This window comes from Prionailurus bengalensis, chromosome E1 (assembly GCF_016509475.1).
Source record: "Prionailurus bengalensis isolate Pbe53 chromosome E1, Fcat_Pben_1.1_paternal_pri, whole genome shotgun sequence".
Classification (NCBI taxonomy): domain Eukaryota; kingdom Metazoa; phylum Chordata; class Mammalia; order Carnivora; family Felidae; genus Prionailurus; species Prionailurus bengalensis.
In genome coordinates, this window is record NC_057347.1 from 55,370,803 (window position 1) to 55,387,076 (window position 16,274).

General features: G+C 46.2%; 2 protein-coding genes across 4 annotated transcripts in view; one reads left to right on the top strand and one right to left on the bottom strand.

The window, feature by feature from the left end:
* Positions 1 to 4,284, bottom strand: part of RECQL5 (RecQ like helicase 5) — a 35,320-nt gene extending 31,036 nt beyond the window's left edge. The window contains exons 1-5 of the mRNA XM_043585293.1: positions 4,099 to 4,284; positions 3,486 to 3,620; positions 2,310 to 2,431; positions 854 to 1,372; positions 42 to 147 (exon numbers count right to left, since the gene is read on the bottom strand). Of these exons, the coding sequence (XP_043441228.1) occupies positions 42 to 147; positions 854 to 1,372; positions 2,310 to 2,431; positions 3,486 to 3,606 (868 nt within the window). The 5' untranslated portion in view covers positions 3,607 to 3,620; positions 4,099 to 4,284. The remainder of the gene's footprint in view (positions 1 to 41; positions 148 to 853; positions 1,373 to 2,309; positions 2,432 to 3,485; positions 3,621 to 4,098) is intronic.
* A 103-nt stretch (positions 4,285 to 4,387) lies between these two features.
* Positions 4,388 to 16,274, top strand: part of LOC122485903 (SAP30 binding protein) — a 36,868-nt gene continuing 24,981 nt past the window's right edge. Inside the window, exons 1-3 of one of the 3 annotated variants that reach the window (XM_043585295.1) lie at positions 4,388 to 4,546; positions 6,414 to 6,523; positions 8,777 to 8,824. In XM_043585295.1, the coding sequence (XP_043441230.1) occupies positions 4,441 to 4,546; positions 6,414 to 6,523; positions 8,777 to 8,824 (264 nt within the window). In that variant the 5' untranslated portion in view covers positions 4,388 to 4,440. The remainder of the gene's footprint in view (positions 4,547 to 6,413; positions 6,524 to 8,776; positions 8,825 to 16,274) is intronic. The other 2 variants (XM_043585296.1, XM_043585297.1) reach the window with 2 other exon arrangements.

A 16,274-nucleotide genomic window follows, 5' to 3' on the forward strand; every position in this document is an offset into this window, starting at 1 on the left:
TCTGAGAGGGAAGAGGAGCACATGGCCCAGGCGCCCCTTACCTGCGTGGTATGCCTTGGCATTCACACCCCTGTGACTGAGCTCTGTTGCCAGCTGCTCGCAAGCCTCTCTGGTCCTGCAGTAGACAATGCCGCAGCCAGAGAGTGACTGAATGAGGAGACATGGGAAGACAGCATTGAGAAGAAAGAACAATCTGCCCATTATATTGTGGACTGCTTTAAAAGAAGCTTTTGCTCTGGAGTGCCTGGGTGACTCAGTTGGTTCAGCATCTGACTCTTGATTTCAGCTCAGGTCATGATCTCACAGTTCGTGAGTTCGAGCCCCTCAGAGCCTGCTTCACAGAGACTGCTTGGGATTCTCTTTCTCCCCTCTCTCTCTGTCCTTCCCCTTCTCTCTCTCTCTCAAAAGTAAATAAACATTAAAAAAAGAAGAAGAAGAAGGTTTCCCTCTTTCTCATGTCAGTCTCACAGGCTCCTCTGAGGCAGGCCACCAGCAGGGCTCTGCCACTTTGTAATCAAGCAGCTCAAAACCATAACCCATCTAACTCCTCTGCTTCTTGTCTTGAAGCCTTGGATACGTCTGCAAAGGCCTCACTCAGGGTTGGCTGCTCACCTCCCACAGGAGAATGTCAGGACAAGGGGACTCCATTAAGAGGAATAATGCCAGGAAACCAAGGAACAACTCTCAGAGTGCAAGTTTTAAGAGGCGGCAGCTAGTTCTGGCTAAAGCAGCGAGAAAAAGCAAAGGTCCTAGAAAACCAACATCCACCTCTACACTGCAAGATACCAGCTCGGGGCTCTCGAGGCATCTTGGCCCCCCCCTCTCCCCACCCCCCCGCCCTCAGGGCCCTCACCCCTTTAGCAGTCTTCTGTCCAAGAGCCTTAAGACAGAAGTCCTTCAGGTTTCCATAGGGATCAGAAAGCAGTTCTTTGAACTGCACATCATAGAAGAGGTTGGCCCGAAAGCAGGGAGTCTTGAAAGTGGCAACCGGCTGCTTCAGGTGCAGGGCAGCAAACACATCCTCTTGGACCTGCGGGGTGGCTGTGGCAGTCAGAGCCACACACGGGGCATGTGCCAGGCGGGAACGGAGGGTACCCAGACGCAAGTAGTCAGGACGGAAGTCATGCCCCCACTGGGAAACGCAATGAGCTTCATCCACCACCAGGTAGGAGAGCAGGTGGCGGGACAGCAGTGAGTTCAGGGTAGGCTGGAAGGAGGCTGAGGCCGCCATCTCCGGTGTGATGTACAGAAGTTTGGTCTGTGGCTTTTCTTGCTCCAGGTCCGAGAGCAGCTCCTTCTTTTCCTGTGCTGAGAGCTTTGAGTTCAGAGAACTCACTCGTACCTTCAGGGCCAGCAAGTGGTCCACCTGGTCCTGAGGGTAGAAGGGAAACAGGCCACAGAGCGGAGGACACAGTGGTAAATGTCATCTTGACTCACTGGGCATTTCCCAGCCATAAATGCCCTCCCCCCAACCTCCAAGGTCTTCTCTCTGCATACAAAAAGTTCAGAGGGTGAAGTGGGTGACAGCACAGGCTCTGGAGACAGACAGACCTGGCTCATTCCTGGCTCACATGCTCTTTGACTGGCTCTTAGCCTCTGACACTCAGTTCTCTCTCTCTCTCCCCATCCCTCCCTCTTGTAAAACTGGTAACTATCTAATAGGATAGTTGTTAGCATTAAGTGAAATTTTACACTGCAAAGGGGAAGTGAGTGCACCTAAGGCACTTAGCACAAAGCCTGAGACCTCGTGAAACTCACGAAGCACTGTTATTCCGTTTCTCTTCATGGTGGATGACTCTTAACCACACAGCCACACTTCCTCATTTCTGATTCTATCAGCCCATCTGCAAGCCTTAAACATAGCCAGAGGGGCAGAGCAGATGCTGACAACATCCCAATCAGTTTATATCATTTTAGCTCTCTACCCGTCTGCATCTTCTATCCTGTCAAGAGTGCCCATGTGTGTACACGACACAGTGTCTATGTGTATACAGATACATTTCCACACTCCTCTGGGTGAAAGGTAACAAAGGAGAGACTCTGGGCCATCAAAATACAGAAAACTCATTCATGACCTGCCAGAGTGATATGCACTAGTGGCGACGATGACACATTTGGACAATTCAGAAACCCGATACAGAAAGGGAAATAGGCAAATCAAAGGAAATAAGAGGCAAAAGACCAAACAAATGAGACATGACATTCCCAGCTGGAGAACAAAACAAAACCAAAACCAAAACCAAACAAACAAAAAGGCCCACCTTCCCCTAAACTTTCTGGGTTACTATCTTCATCCCCCTAAGGCTCACCTGAATCAAAGCAATGAGTGGAGAGATTACAATGGTGATGCCTTTGGCCAACACAGCAGGAAGCTGATAGCAGAGGGATTTTCCTGCCCCTGTGGGCATGCACACAAACACATCCTTGTCACCTGAAAAAATGCAAGATAATGATATCTAAACGCGTCCTGCCTTTTATCTTTTTCCTTGTCAAGGCTGCTGAACACTAAATGAGACTGTAGGGAAAGCGCCTAGCAGAGCGGCACATGTAAAGGTAATAACGCTAATTTCCTTCCCATCCTTCTTGTGCTAAGGGCAGAGATCCAGAGAGATTTGGAAATGGGCACAAACCATTTCTAGTAATGGCAACGACAACCATAAGGGTGAAAAGTCCGAGTCTGTTGGGAGATGGATGATTGAATTAAACAGCCATGAAAGCTGAATACTTCTAGATGGAGTGGGTATACCTGTGGAGACATGGAAGCCACATCACTTAGAAGACTTTTGCATAGGGACGCCTGGGTGGCTCAGTCAGTTAAGCGTCCAACTTTGGCTCAGGTCACAGTTTGTGGGTTCGAGCCCCGCATCAGGCTCTGTACTGACAGCTCAGAGCCTGGAACCTGCTTCAGATTCTGTGTCTCCCTCTTTCTCTGCCCCTCCCCCACTTGCTTGCGCTCTCTCTCTCTCTCTCTCTCTCTCTCAAAAATAAATAAAACGTTTTTAAAAATTAAAAAAAGACTTGCTTATAAATGTTACAATGTAACTAATGTTACATTGTTACTACCCTCTTGATAATCTCCATTGTCAATAGGTATCAGATTTATAATATTATTACTCCTTCCTTCCCTATTTGGGACGGAGACCACTCAATCTTCAACAAAGGGTTTAGAAGGTCAAAGACTGGATTAGGCCATTCCTGCCACTCCCACTACTGCCTACACACAAACGAACGTGAACTGAAATCTATGAACTGCTTTCAAAGACAATCTGCAGCTCTAGCTATGAAATGTAAGAACCAGAACAGCTGGGTGATTCTGCCAATAAAACCGCAAGTTTTAAGTGACAAATCTACAAGATTTCCAGCAATAATTATGGACCAAGAGTGGGGAGGTAGGAAGGGTCAGAAAGAGAGTGTTGGCACCCTCCATGGCAATGCTACAGTATAGCCAGCACAAATGTAAACACAGGTAGTTTTAGCAATGTTACCTTTCACTACAGCCATGGTCGCACTCTCCTGTAATGGTGTCTTAAAAGAGTCAAACCCAAAGACCTTCTTCAATGTGCTCCGGACTCGACGTTCAGGGTCAAAAGAAGGGTGGGTGCTCATCTTAGCGACAGACAGTGGCCAAAAGTTAAGGCATATGGTTGCGATGAAAACCCCCTGTTCTGCTTTTAAAATACTGCTTTTCTCTAAGTAAAATTTGCTTTATTACTCTCAAGCAGTATATTATTTCCAAGTAACATAGCTCCAGGTGAACACCCTCAAGCAACATATTCCTGGGCAATTAACATGTCCACTTCTATGCTGAGGAAAATAAAAAACATTGAACTATTCTATGCCGCGGTATGGCACGGAGCTAGAAATCAGATCACGAGAAGAAACACAAATGTCTTTGGAATCCTTTGGAGAAGATGGAATTGTTTTTCTAAAATCCACCTTCTGCTCCTTTTATAAGTGCTGCTATCACGGCCATTCTACCCCGACCCCTTCTTCCCACCTCCTGGAGGAGAGCTCATCGCTTTTCTTCCTCTGTTAAACCGCCGTTAGCTCTTTTCTCCCTTCCCCAGCCGAACCCTCCCTCTCTTCACCCCAAGATATCAGAGCTGGCGGTGGGCCACCCCGGAGCGAAGGACTCTTGCCGGGCCGCTGCTGCCCGCTGGTCGGGAACTACTCGAAGACCCCCATATACCACCCCAAACTCTGAGAAGCCAAAAGGCTGGGGATTCAGTGTCAGCTAAAACCCACACAACCTTACATCCGTCGCGCAGTGATGATGTCACGGCAGCCTGGCGGGAGGGGCGGGGCCAGGCCCAGAAACGGCCGTTTTGATTGGTTTCTGGTCAGGAACCGGCGCGGGTTCTCCTGGGATAGGAAAAAGTCGCCTTTCCGCACGGAAGTCGGCTTCTTTGAGTCATAAGACTGAGGCGCGCCGGGAGTAAGATGGCGGGGAAGAAGAATGTTCTGTCGTCTCTGGCAGTTTACGCGGAGGATTCAGAGCCCGAGTCCGACGGCGAGGCTGGCGTCGAAACAGCGGGCAGCGCGGCTGGTGAGGCCTGAGTAGGGAGCTGGAAGGGGAGAATCAGGTGTCTGCTCGGAAAGCTGCTCACCTAGCAGGGCGGGAGGGAAAGAGATGGTCGTTGTGCCCCAGGTATCGGGCCCCGGAGCCCCGAAGCGCGATCGAAACCCTGGTTGGGACAGAGTGGACGCCCTGGAGTAAGAATGGACCATCTCCTTCCGTTGATTCGGTTATTCTGCCGTAACTTAATGAAAGTCTTCTCCATGCCGGGCGTCGTGTTGGGCATAGGGATGGGCGAAAGATGGAGAGGATCCAAAGCTACGGATCCACCACCTGTTCCTTCTGGGCTCGTTGTGTAATGGGGGGAGCGATGCGTAGAACGTACGTGGAGGGTGGTAAAGGTTGTGTCTTGTTAAGTTTATAACTTTGCATTAGGAATGTGCCCTAGACTCATTGGAGCTTTTAAAAATCTGGTCTCGCTGGCAAGAGTAATTTGTAGATTTGGGGTAGAATCTGGGCATTTTGTAGCTTTTTAATACTCTTCAGTGATTCCAGTACTTTGTAGGCTGTTGAAGCCCATCAGTGATTTTGTTGCCCTACTCAGGTTGAGAATCACAATGTTAGGAAATGGGAACAGATTTCTTTGGCATCATAGAAAGGGCAGCAAGCTACCTAACATATCTGGGACTTCCTTTCCTCATCTGGAGGTTAGCTACTCTCAGTTTTGCATGCCCTCTTCCAGTCAAGAGGTTCTCTGGTGGTTTCCCAGTAATTGTAGCATTTTGTATTTTTCTTGTTGTTTGTTTTGGTTTAAACATAGAAGACTTTGCTTGTCAAGTAGGTATGATTGGGAACTCCTCTCAGTGCCCCCAGTTAAAATTCCTGTTCCTAAAGGAGAACACAAAAATGACGGCAACAGGGTCTTTATCTTGTATAAGAAGACAAGTTCTGGTGCCTCAGATACAAGGTAGAGATACACATATCAAAAGAGGTTTTCCAGGGGCACCTGGGTGGCTCAGTCGGTTAAGCACCCGACTTCGACTCAGGTCATGATCTCATGGTACATGGGTTCGAGCCCCACGTCGGGCTCTGTGCTGACAGCTCAGAGCCTGGAGCCTGCTTCGGATTCTGTGTCTCCCTCTCTCTGCCCCTCCCCTGCTCATGCTCTGTCTCTCTGCCTCAAAAATAAATAAAAACATTTAAAAAAAAATTTTTAATTAAAAAAAAAAAAAAAGGTTTTCCAGGCCCCTGAGTGGCTCAGTCGGTTAAGCATCTACTCTTGATTTCAGCTCAGGTCATGATATCAGGGTCATAAGCTCAAGCCCTGTGTAAGCTTAAGATTCTCTCTCCTTCTGCCCCTCCCTTGCTGTCTCTCACCCTAAAGAAAAAATAAATTAAAATTAAGATAAAGAGGTTTTTAAACAATGTGCAGTATTAGTTCAGAGAAGAGAAGCCTTCAGTTGGCATACGAGGTGGATTAGAAGCATGAGAGAAAGGGGGTGCCTGGGTGGCTCAGTCGGTTAAGGATCCAACTCTTGGTTTCAGCTCAGGTCACGATCTCACGGTTCATGAGCTTGAGCCCTGCATCAGGCTCTGCGCTGACAGCACAAAGCCTGCCTGGGGTTCTCTCCCTCTGCCCCTCCTCCACCCTGACTCTCAAAATAAATAAACTTAAAAAAAGAAAAGCATGAGAGAAAGGATTTAGTAGTTGGTTTTCTTCCATGTTCTTTTAATGACTTTATCTATTGTGCTCTTTCTGAAGGCAGTTTCTGGGCCTATTCACGGGAGATTTAGGCTCCCCTTTGATCTTCAGAGATAGTTCTGGCCATTCAAACCACTGAAAGGTTGTCTTTCATTTTTGTATGCATTTATTCATTTTTCTTTTTCCCTCTTTCAGAGGAAAAAGGTGGATTAGTATCTGAGGCCTATGGAGAGGATGACTTTTCTCGCCTTGGAGGTGATGAAGATGGTTATGAAGAAGAGGAGGATGAGAATAGCAAACAGTCGGTAAGTCAGTCTCTTCCCAAATCCAGAGTTGTTCAAAGCACCATTTCATTTGTCAGAAACTTTCTGAACTGTACCGACAGTGTTCCATTCCATGGCCAACGTCATTTCCCCCTCTTCCCCTCCCCCCCCCCTTTTTTTTTGTTTGGTATCAGTTGAAAACTGAAAACGAAATTTGTTTTCATCTGGACCATTTTGTATTAACTTTTGAATTGAAATTGGGGGGAAAAGACAGTGGACTATTCTGTTTAACCCAGATATCAAAGAATGTTTCATGTTCATTTTCTTTGCTAAGATAATTTATTCCATTTGTGACAACACATTCCTCCTAACCGATTTATTATGTATATCTGCAAAAACCTCTGTGTTATTTTTTAATCTTGGTTTAAATCTTTCAGCTTATTAAAAAGATTAGGAAGGAAAACTGTTTAGCTTTTTATTTTTGGTTTGATCCTTCTGAACTTCTTTCTTGACATCTTACCTGGCACTTTTTATCAGAGTGCCTTTGGTTCTTGAGCACAAATCTTGCCTGACATTTAATAATGTGCTGGCTACAAAGAAATCTGTCTTAATTAACTGGAAAGCCTGTTGATATACTATCACCTGAACCTCATGAGCCAGAATTTAAAAGGAGAGAGAAAACAAGGGTTCAAGCGGGGGCTTAGCACAAAGATACACTAAGTGAAATCTGGATATAGAGTCTGGCTCTTTAGCAACACCGTTAATTGAAACAGTGTACTTTATTATTTGTTTGAAAGCTTTCTTATGCATTGATATGTAATTGTTAGCGTTAAAATGCTTTCTAATGAAACAAAAATGCGTTTTGTATTTGATGCTCTTTTGGAAGATATTTTCGTGCCCTTAGCCCCACCATTAATGCTGATAATTCAGAATTGACTAAAATTGTTTAGAAAAGCTTTGCAAATTGTTTTCTTTTCCTGACTTTCTCACATGCACACATACTGGCTTAACACCATAACTGTTTTCTTCAATAATTTTGCATGATGTGTTTCTGAAGTGTTGTTCCACATTGGCTTTGCTTAGAATTTTCATCATATTTACACTTTATTTCATATCCTGGTAAAGTCCTCTCATCAAATTCCAATATAGACGTTCTAAAATGTGATTGTCTTTGGCTGAGCTGCTTCTCTGATTATTTGGTGTGACTGATTTCATTTTAAGGAGATCATGGAGATTGCATTTAAACCCTTGGACTCACTGGCACCTGACAGGACAATTCAGTCTCAAACTCATCAGTATAATCTGTTCGAGTCTCGCGGGTGATGTTTATGTTAACATCTGGGGCGCTATTTATGCTTGGGTTAAGGTGTAGCTCGACTGAAAAAAGGAATTTCAAATGAAACTTAATTTTTTTTCCTGGGTGTTAACTTAAAAGGCTTCTGTGCATTGGGGTGTTCTGGGAGCAGATGTGGATATAGCTACCTGATAGGGTAGCTGATCGTTGACCTTCACTGGCCTTCAGTGGAATGGTGGGCTAGCTTGTGTGAGGCCAGTGCACGCTTTGGAGAATGCCTTGTTCACATGGTGCTTTGTGTCAGGCAAGCTGTTTGGATCAGGAGCAAGACTGGGGAGAACGGGTCAGTGGCAGTTCTGTGAGAGCCTGGATGGAGGCAGGGTCTGCTCAGCTGAGACCCAGGAAAGGCTGGCTGTTGCTCTTTAGTCCTTCCCTGGGTCACTTGCCCTGGTCCTTTGATGCCTGTCTTCCTGCTGTTCATGTAGCTGTGAATGTTCCTGGGCTGGAGTGCCGGGGTGTAGTTATACGTGGGTCATGGCACTCCGACCGTGAACAGTGTCACGGTAGATCTGAGTCCAATGTATTTGTGTGTGTGAAAGTCAAAGAAGGAAGAAAGGTTCACGTTCCTGGTTTTAAATAATTGACACTTCATTGAAAACACTGTGCCCTTTTTATCCTGTGGGGCCTGGTCTTCTTTTCTGAAACATGACCGCCTTTTTCCATTTTTATATATGTGATTTTTAATCTCGGGCATTTTCATCGCTGTAGACTGTGACACTGCTGGAGTAACGACTTTGAGCTGCTAATGTCCTCCCTCCCCACCCCCGGAACATCTCCTTCTCCCCTGCTCTTTCTCTATCTAGTTCTGGGTCATAGGGCAGGGGAGGGGTTCTTGGTGGGATGGCCCAGGCTGGGTAAGTTACTCCAGCCCCTAGTTATGCATGTGAGAACCCTCAGGCCCACTCCTTTAAGCTTAATCCTCTAAATTCTTTGTCTTGTAGGAAGATGACGATTCAGAGACTGAAAAACCTGAGGCTGATGACCCAAAGGTATTTGGTGTTGGCTGTGGTGGGGTGGCTGGATGCGAACAAGGCATTGTAACATTATGTCTCAGTTCCTGTGTCTGGTCAAGATTGGCCCCACTAACACACCCTGCAACCACGTGTAAATATTCTGGGATGAAACTAGCTTTCTAAAGAAGCCTGGAGGTCACCATGGAATGAGGAAGTCCTGAGGCAGTTTGGATTTCCAGAAGCACAGATAGTGCCTTATCTCCAGACTAGAAAGGGGAGAGGCCTCGCTGAGTGTAGCCACCTGCCTGTGCTCTACAGCCAGGTGAGCTTGGTGGGGTCACTGTCCCTGCAGGTGGGTTAGACGTGGGACTATTTCTAGAATCAGGAAGCCCTAAGGGCTGCCATTTGTACTCTTTAGTCATCTAGGTCAAAGTGAGGTCTCCCCAGCTGTTGGAGAAGCTGCACCTAACTCTTACTTCCTCCGGCTGGTACCCATCCACTCTTGGGTAAACAGAATGGTCTTTCAGGTGTATCCTTCTGAGAGTTCCTTCCCAGTAGCAGCTGAGAGTAATTAAAGACATTTCCTGTCATGCTCCCTGACCTATTGTGATGATGGCTAAGATCTCATTCCCCGTCCCCTGCAAGTAGGCTTACTGTGCTATGCACTGGGCATCAGTATAACTGTGCTTGTTAAGAACGCCGTCTTTAGGAAACATTTCTCTTTCAAAGAGGAAGTCTTAATTCCATCACTCTAGGCCTGGGAAATATGGGCCGACTTTTGTGATTAAAAACTGCTTTGAAACCAACTGAAGCCTTCAAGGCAATGTAGTGAAACTCTAGAAAATGGTCCCAAATTGTAATCAAAATGGTAGTATGTCCAAAAATACAGTTCAAATTTGAACTGGTTCTGTGTTTGGATAGAACTGTGGCGACCATTGGAATAAAACCCGTGAAAAGTTGTGGATGATGCAGATAACACATTTCACCAGGAAAGGAAGTTTGGGCAGCAGCATGCAGAGAGAAGAGAATATTGAGCCCTAGGCACAGCAAATGTCAGTCCTTTCTGTGCCAAGTAAGGAACCCAGGCTTAACTCACGCAAGCACTACGAGCAGGAGGGTGAACGTGTGGCCTGGATCACAGGTGGCCATACCTCTGTTTGGGCTCGCAGAAGGAAATGGCCAGTAGTAGCAGGAATCTTCTGTCTTGGTAGTTGGGAGTGTGTGGGCCTTAGAGCCCACGCGTGAAGTGAACCCGAGGAGCTGCCAAGTGCTGGGGCTTCAGTGTGGAGGGAACGGAGACAAAAGGCTCAAAGGCCTCCTGGGGAAGTTGGCTGGAGAGGAAGGTGCAGGTACTTTACTGTCAGCCCTTCTGGAAAAAACAGCAAATCCCCTGGGAATGAGGAAGAACAGCCAGGGCTGGGGTAAGGTGGACAGAATTGGGAAGTTTGTTGATGTGTCTTCTGTTCAGTCTTTCTTGGAACCACATGAAGGTTGGAAAGACACGTTTATACTTAACCCCTTGACTGATGTGCTTTACTGTATTTCATTCAGTCATTTGAATTTTTAGTCTGGTTGTAGAATGAAAAGCTTTCTGAGACAGTTCTTGTTCTTAGGGAGCCCTTGGAGAACAGGACAGAACCTACTCTCACAGTAACTTGACATAGTTCTTTTGGAGGCTGAGTGTGGAAGGGGTCAGACAGAGCTCTCCTGCTCAGAGATCCTCAAGTCCAAAAATCATGAGTGTTAGTGGCATCTCCAAGGACTAGAAACAGTCCCCAGCATGAATCTTCTGTGCTCCCATGCCTTAGTCCTGGCGTTGGCTTCCTCTCTTGCCCTGAACTGGCATCAGACTATCTTGAGGTGGTGGCCTAGACCTCAAATGCCTCCCAACCCTCCCTCTACTCCGGATCTTTTCTGGCGCATTTAATTGGCTTTTAACAATATTTTTATCTTCCACATCTTGAATTTTGAGTATTTCTGCCTTCGGTATGTGAAATTTCTAACAATAAGAATATGTCACCAGGATGGATTAGGGGTGTCATTTATTTTGGTTGTGAATGGATTGATGTCATAACTGTCTTTTCCACCAGATGGCACTCCTTCCTGCCTTGGCCTTTTTTTTTTCTTTTTTCTTTTTTCTTTTTTCTTTACTTTGAGAGGGTGCAAGCGAGGGGGGCGGGGGCAAAGGGAGAAGGGGAGAGAGAATCCCAAGCAGATTCTGCACTCTCAGTGCGGAGCCCAGCAAGGCCTTAACTATGAACTGTGAGGTCATAACCTGAGCTGAAATCAAGATTCAGACGCTTAACCGACTGAGCCACCAGCCACCCCAACTGCCTTGGCTTTTTAAAATCTGCTTTTGATTTTTTACTATAGCAGTTCTCAAAACATTTTGGTGCCTTTACACAATTAAAAGCTGAGGATCCCAAAGAGTATCACTTCATTTAAAATTGAGAAACATTTGGGATCCCTGGGTGGCTCATTCGGTTAAGCGTCCAGCTTCGGCTCAGGTCATGATCTCGCGGTCCATGGGTTCAAGCCCCACATCAGGCTCTGTGACAACAGCTTGGAGCCTGGATGGTGCTTTGGATTCTGTTTCTGCCCCTGCCTCACTCGTGCTCTGTCTCTCTCTCTCTCTCTCTCTCTCAAAAATAACATTTTTTTAACGAGAAAAATTTTAAGTATTTTTAATGTTTATTTTTGAGAGATTAAATAACATTAAATTTTTTTTTAATTGAGAAAATTTTTAAATATTTTTTTAATGTTTATTTTTGAGAGAGACAGAGACAGAGCATGAGTGAGGCAGGGGCAGAGAGAGAGAGGCAGACACAGAATCCAAAGCAGCATCCAGGCTCCGAGCTGTCAGCACAGAGCCTGATGCGGGGCTCGAACTCACGGACCGTGAGATCATGACCTGAGCCGAAGTGGGACACTTAACCGAATGAGCCATCCAGGCGCCCCTTAAATATTTTTTTAAGGTTTATTTATTTATTTTGAGAGACATAGAGTGAGCAGGGAAGGGACAGAGAGGAAGAGAGAGAATCCCAAGCAGGTTCCACACTGTCAGCACAGAGCCGGATGTGGGGCTCGAACTCACAAATTGTGAGATCATGACTTGAGCCAAAACCAAGTCGGACACTTAACTGAGCCACCCAGGTGCCCCATATATTTATTATTTTAAAATAATTAAATCCATTACATGTTAATATAAGTCACATTTTAACAAAAAATATTGCTGAAACCAAAGAAACTGAAACTGAAAACACAAAGACAGGCATTGAGTCTCCTAAAGGTCTAACATCCAGTTTAACGGACAGCCAGCTAGGTTCTCTTAAGTGCTTCTGCATTCGGTCTATTGCAGTGCGTTGTTTTGGTTGAAGTAGTTGAAGAAAATCTGGCTTCACACACAGGGCATTAGAAAGAGGACTAGTATCTTAATAGCCCTTTAGGTGATTGTGAATCTTCTTCTTTGATACTAGATCAGAACTCAACAGGCAGTGGTTTCCTAAAAATTAGCCGCACTGTAGGATGTGAACCCTTCTCAGTGAACTTTCTGTAGTCTGCTTCATTAACCTCCACGGGTCTGCCTTGCACTGTCAGTGGCTCTTTTAGCCACACTGGTATTGCATCCTCCGGCACTGGTGACATGGAAAATGTTGGTTCACTGAGATCTCCAGTGATGCATTTTGTCTTGTAATATCCAAAAAATTATATTTGTTAATGACATTACCTATCTCATCGGACAAGCCATTAAGTATTGGAAAGCTGTCTGCTCCCAGTGGGGATGTATACATTTTCTAAGATGCTAGTTTTTACTTGAGATCTTGAATTGCTTCATTTTTTTAGGAACCGTCTGCCAGTTACTCAAATCTGACTAAGCACCGTCATTCTTTCAAGTAAAAATGGCATTCCGTGAAGAAAGCAACTAGATCAGCTTGTAACTCCCTCACTTAAGTGCTTTTCCTTGAGGTAACCATTGGACCTCAGTGAGCAGCAGAGGTGTTTATGTGACCTCTCATGTCATCACACAAAATGCAAAAAAAAAATAATAATTAAATTTGTACTCAAAGGTCAAGACTTAATAAGGCGAATCATTTTTACTGCTTCCCCAAGGCTACATATATATATATATATTTTTTTTTTTAAACTGTATTTATTTTGAGAGAGAGGGAGAGAACCAGCGGGGAAGGGGCAGAGAGAGAGGGGACAGAGAATCCGAGGCGGGCTCTGCCCTGACAGCACGGAGCCCGATGTGGGGCTTGAACTCAGGAACCCTGAGGTCATGACCTGAGCCGAAGTCAGAGGCTTAACCGACTAAGCCACCCAGGCACCCCAGCACCAACGATATTTTTAAGTGAAATTGGCTTTTTTGGTAACTGAGAGTGTCCCCACGGCCAAAACTCAGTGCAGCTGCCTTGATTTGTTCTAAAAGGCCAGCAGTTGCCCCCCATTGCTCCTGCCAGCGTAGAACAGTGAAAAAGGCAAGTGATGTCTTAGTACTAGGAAAGTAGTTTTGACCTTACAGACCTCCAGGGGTCCACAGATCAACTTTGAGAACCACTCTTCAGAAGCCAGAATCTTGGGTCAGTCATACTAAGTAGTTGTTTGGTGACTATTTCCACTGCTCTGTAAGTGTCCAGTGAGCTGTCAGCCCTGCGGGACCTTGAGCTGCCGTGAGGGGGGTAGCATATCCAGAGTAAGACAAGACAGCCCCTGTGGGGTGGAAGTTAAGGTTCTGGAGTCATAGACCTGAATCTGAATTCCAGCTCTCCTTGGAGAAGTCCCTTAACCTCAGAGTTTGCCACCTGGGAAATAGGCTTTTTTTTTTTTTTTTTTTAACATTTATTTTTGAGAGAGAGAGAGAGTGTGAGGGGGGGGCAGAGAGAGGAGACAGAGAATCCGAAGCAGGCTCTGCACTGTCTGCGCAAAGCCCAACACAGGGCTTGAACTCACAAACTGTGAGAGCGTGGCCTGAGCCGAAATCGAGAGTCAGTCGCTTAACCAACTGAGCCACGCAGGCGCCCCAAAAACAGGCATCTTAAGAAAATCTGCCTCATTCATTTTACGTGAGTTAACTGAGTAAACCTGAGTTGGTAATTAGCTTAATGGTGTCGGCATGTCCATGTTCAGGAGCATTCGTTGCAGTGACCTATGCTTGCTTGCCAGGCTGGTCACCCTGTCATTGGGCTTGTGTGGGAATATCGAATTCCACATTTGGAAACTGGAATGCACTCAGAGGAGAGCAATCATGAAGGTGAGGGGACTGGAAACCACATCACATGAAAGGTTTAGGAGCTGGGAGAGGCAACCAGGGAGGAGCCTGCAGTGTATCTGTTGTTTGGAGGTCTGCTAGAGGGGGAGGGGAGGTGGAAGCCACGTGCTGAACTTGAAGCAACATACAGAAGAATTACAGGGACCGCGTTTGTCTTCACATAACGAAGAACTTTTTGTCATCTCTGACCAAACGTGGGCTGAGCTGCTTTTTAAGGTAGTGAGCTCCCTGTTTCTGGACCTTTTTCAAGACAAATTTTTGGGGGGTTGAGTAAGAAGTGATAAGTTGAGTAAGAAGTGATAACTCCTTGGGTGCCTGGGTGGCTCAGTCTCAGGTAAGCATCCAGCTCTTGATCTCAGCTCAGGTCTTGATCTCAGGATCATGAGTTCAAGCCCCATGTTGGGCTCTGTGCTGGGTGTAAAGCCTACTTAAAGAAGAAAAGAAATGATAACTCCAGACCCACCTCTAGAGGAGAGCCTTTGGTCCTGATCCATCCACCTGAGGAGGAGGGATTGAGCTCTGGGTGGCTGAGTTTGCCCTTAACTAGAGAAAAGAAGGTGGCTGAGCATTCCACGGGAGGCAGAATGCTTCGACACTTCTGTTCCGTCATGTCTTTTCCTCTAACTTCAATTTTCTGGTCTTACCTCCTCAGTAAGCAACCCGACTCAGATCTGACTACTCAACAGAAGGTGGCACTGCTGTCCTAGAAAAAGTCAGAGTGGAAGTGGCAGACCTCTGGTCAGCTCTTTAATGCAGGGACAGGGGTGCCAGATGGCTTAAGTGTTTCCTCCATCTGTTTGCCCTTGGCATATGGGCTTCCTTTTCCCACTTTCCTTTGTCTGTGTTCTACCTTGGTTGCCCTGGAACGTTTTCCCTTGTTTATTTTTTTCCCCACTCCCACAGTTCCTGTGGATGAAGGTATTTCCACTGGCTTACTGTCTCTGACACACCCTTCCTTTGAAAACAAACACGGGCATTGATGACCTGGCACGGGAAAGCTGGAGCGGCCCATTGCCAGCTAACTGGGAGGGCTGGCTTCGCTATGTAGGGTGGGAATGCCGGCCTCCCTGAGGTGTTGCAGTCCCAGCTTTGACCCAGGGAAGGAATCCTCTTGGCCCAAAGAGCAAACATCTGTCAAAACAAAATAGCCTCTCTGGGTCAAGAAGGTGGCATCGGGTGGGGGAGAAATGGTTCCGGCATTTTTTAAAAGATGTGCATGCATAATCCTAGTTAAGACAAAACATTTTTAAGATTCTTGGACCCTGAAATTAGTGCAGAAATGTGAGTTCACACCTTCGAACCAGGCTAGTGGACTTGGACCCAGAAGACCTGGGTCGAGCACAGGCTTGGCTTCCCTCCAGCTGTGGGACCACAGGCACATAGCTTCGGCTGCCCTCGGCTCATCTCTGATGCCCGCTTTACCAGGTGATGTGATAGCTACAAGAAAGGATGCATAAGGCCGTGTTTTTCACAGTCTAAAATGCAGTTGTTGGCACTCCTTGGCCTTTTAGGCAAAACTGAGTCGGGTCAGATGTCCTCATCCTGTGTGTCAGAAGTTGCCACATTTTCTCAGTTCGTAGCACCCTTGGCGTCTCAGGAATTTTTCACAGAACTCCTAGGCCAGGGGTGCCCTGCTGGCTCAGTCAGTGGAGCGTGTGATTCTTGATCTCCGGTTTATGAGTTCAAGCCCCATGTTGGGTGTAGAGATTACTTATAAATAAATCTTTAAAAAAAAAAAAAAAAGAACGAACGAACTCATAGGCCAAAAGAAATACCTAACAATTAGCTCTAAAGAATCAACACGACAATCCTCAGAATTTGATAGCCACTTGAAAAAATACACATGAATTTGTGTGGTATCTGATAGATGTTGAATAATGCTGTGTTTTCCTTGAAATTTCATGTTGTGTGCACCTTTGTGAATTTGCTGTAGCTCCCTGGGGGTGCCTTGATGGCAGTTTAGGGACTGTGTTGGTAGATCGTCTCTGAGTTCCAGAGCAGAGGGACTTGATGAGTCCTCACTTACCCTCCCCAGAGACCTTGGCTCGGCCAAGTAAGTGGGTCTCACCTTTGGTGACTGTACATAACACACTTGAATTCCTTTAAGAAGGTCAAGTGTCTCAGTCGCCAAGTGTTATTAATTGGCTTGCGGTCTAGAGGAAGGATCTGCTTTGGGGTAGAGCTGACTCCGTAATCTCCCGCTGCTTCTCTTCTCCA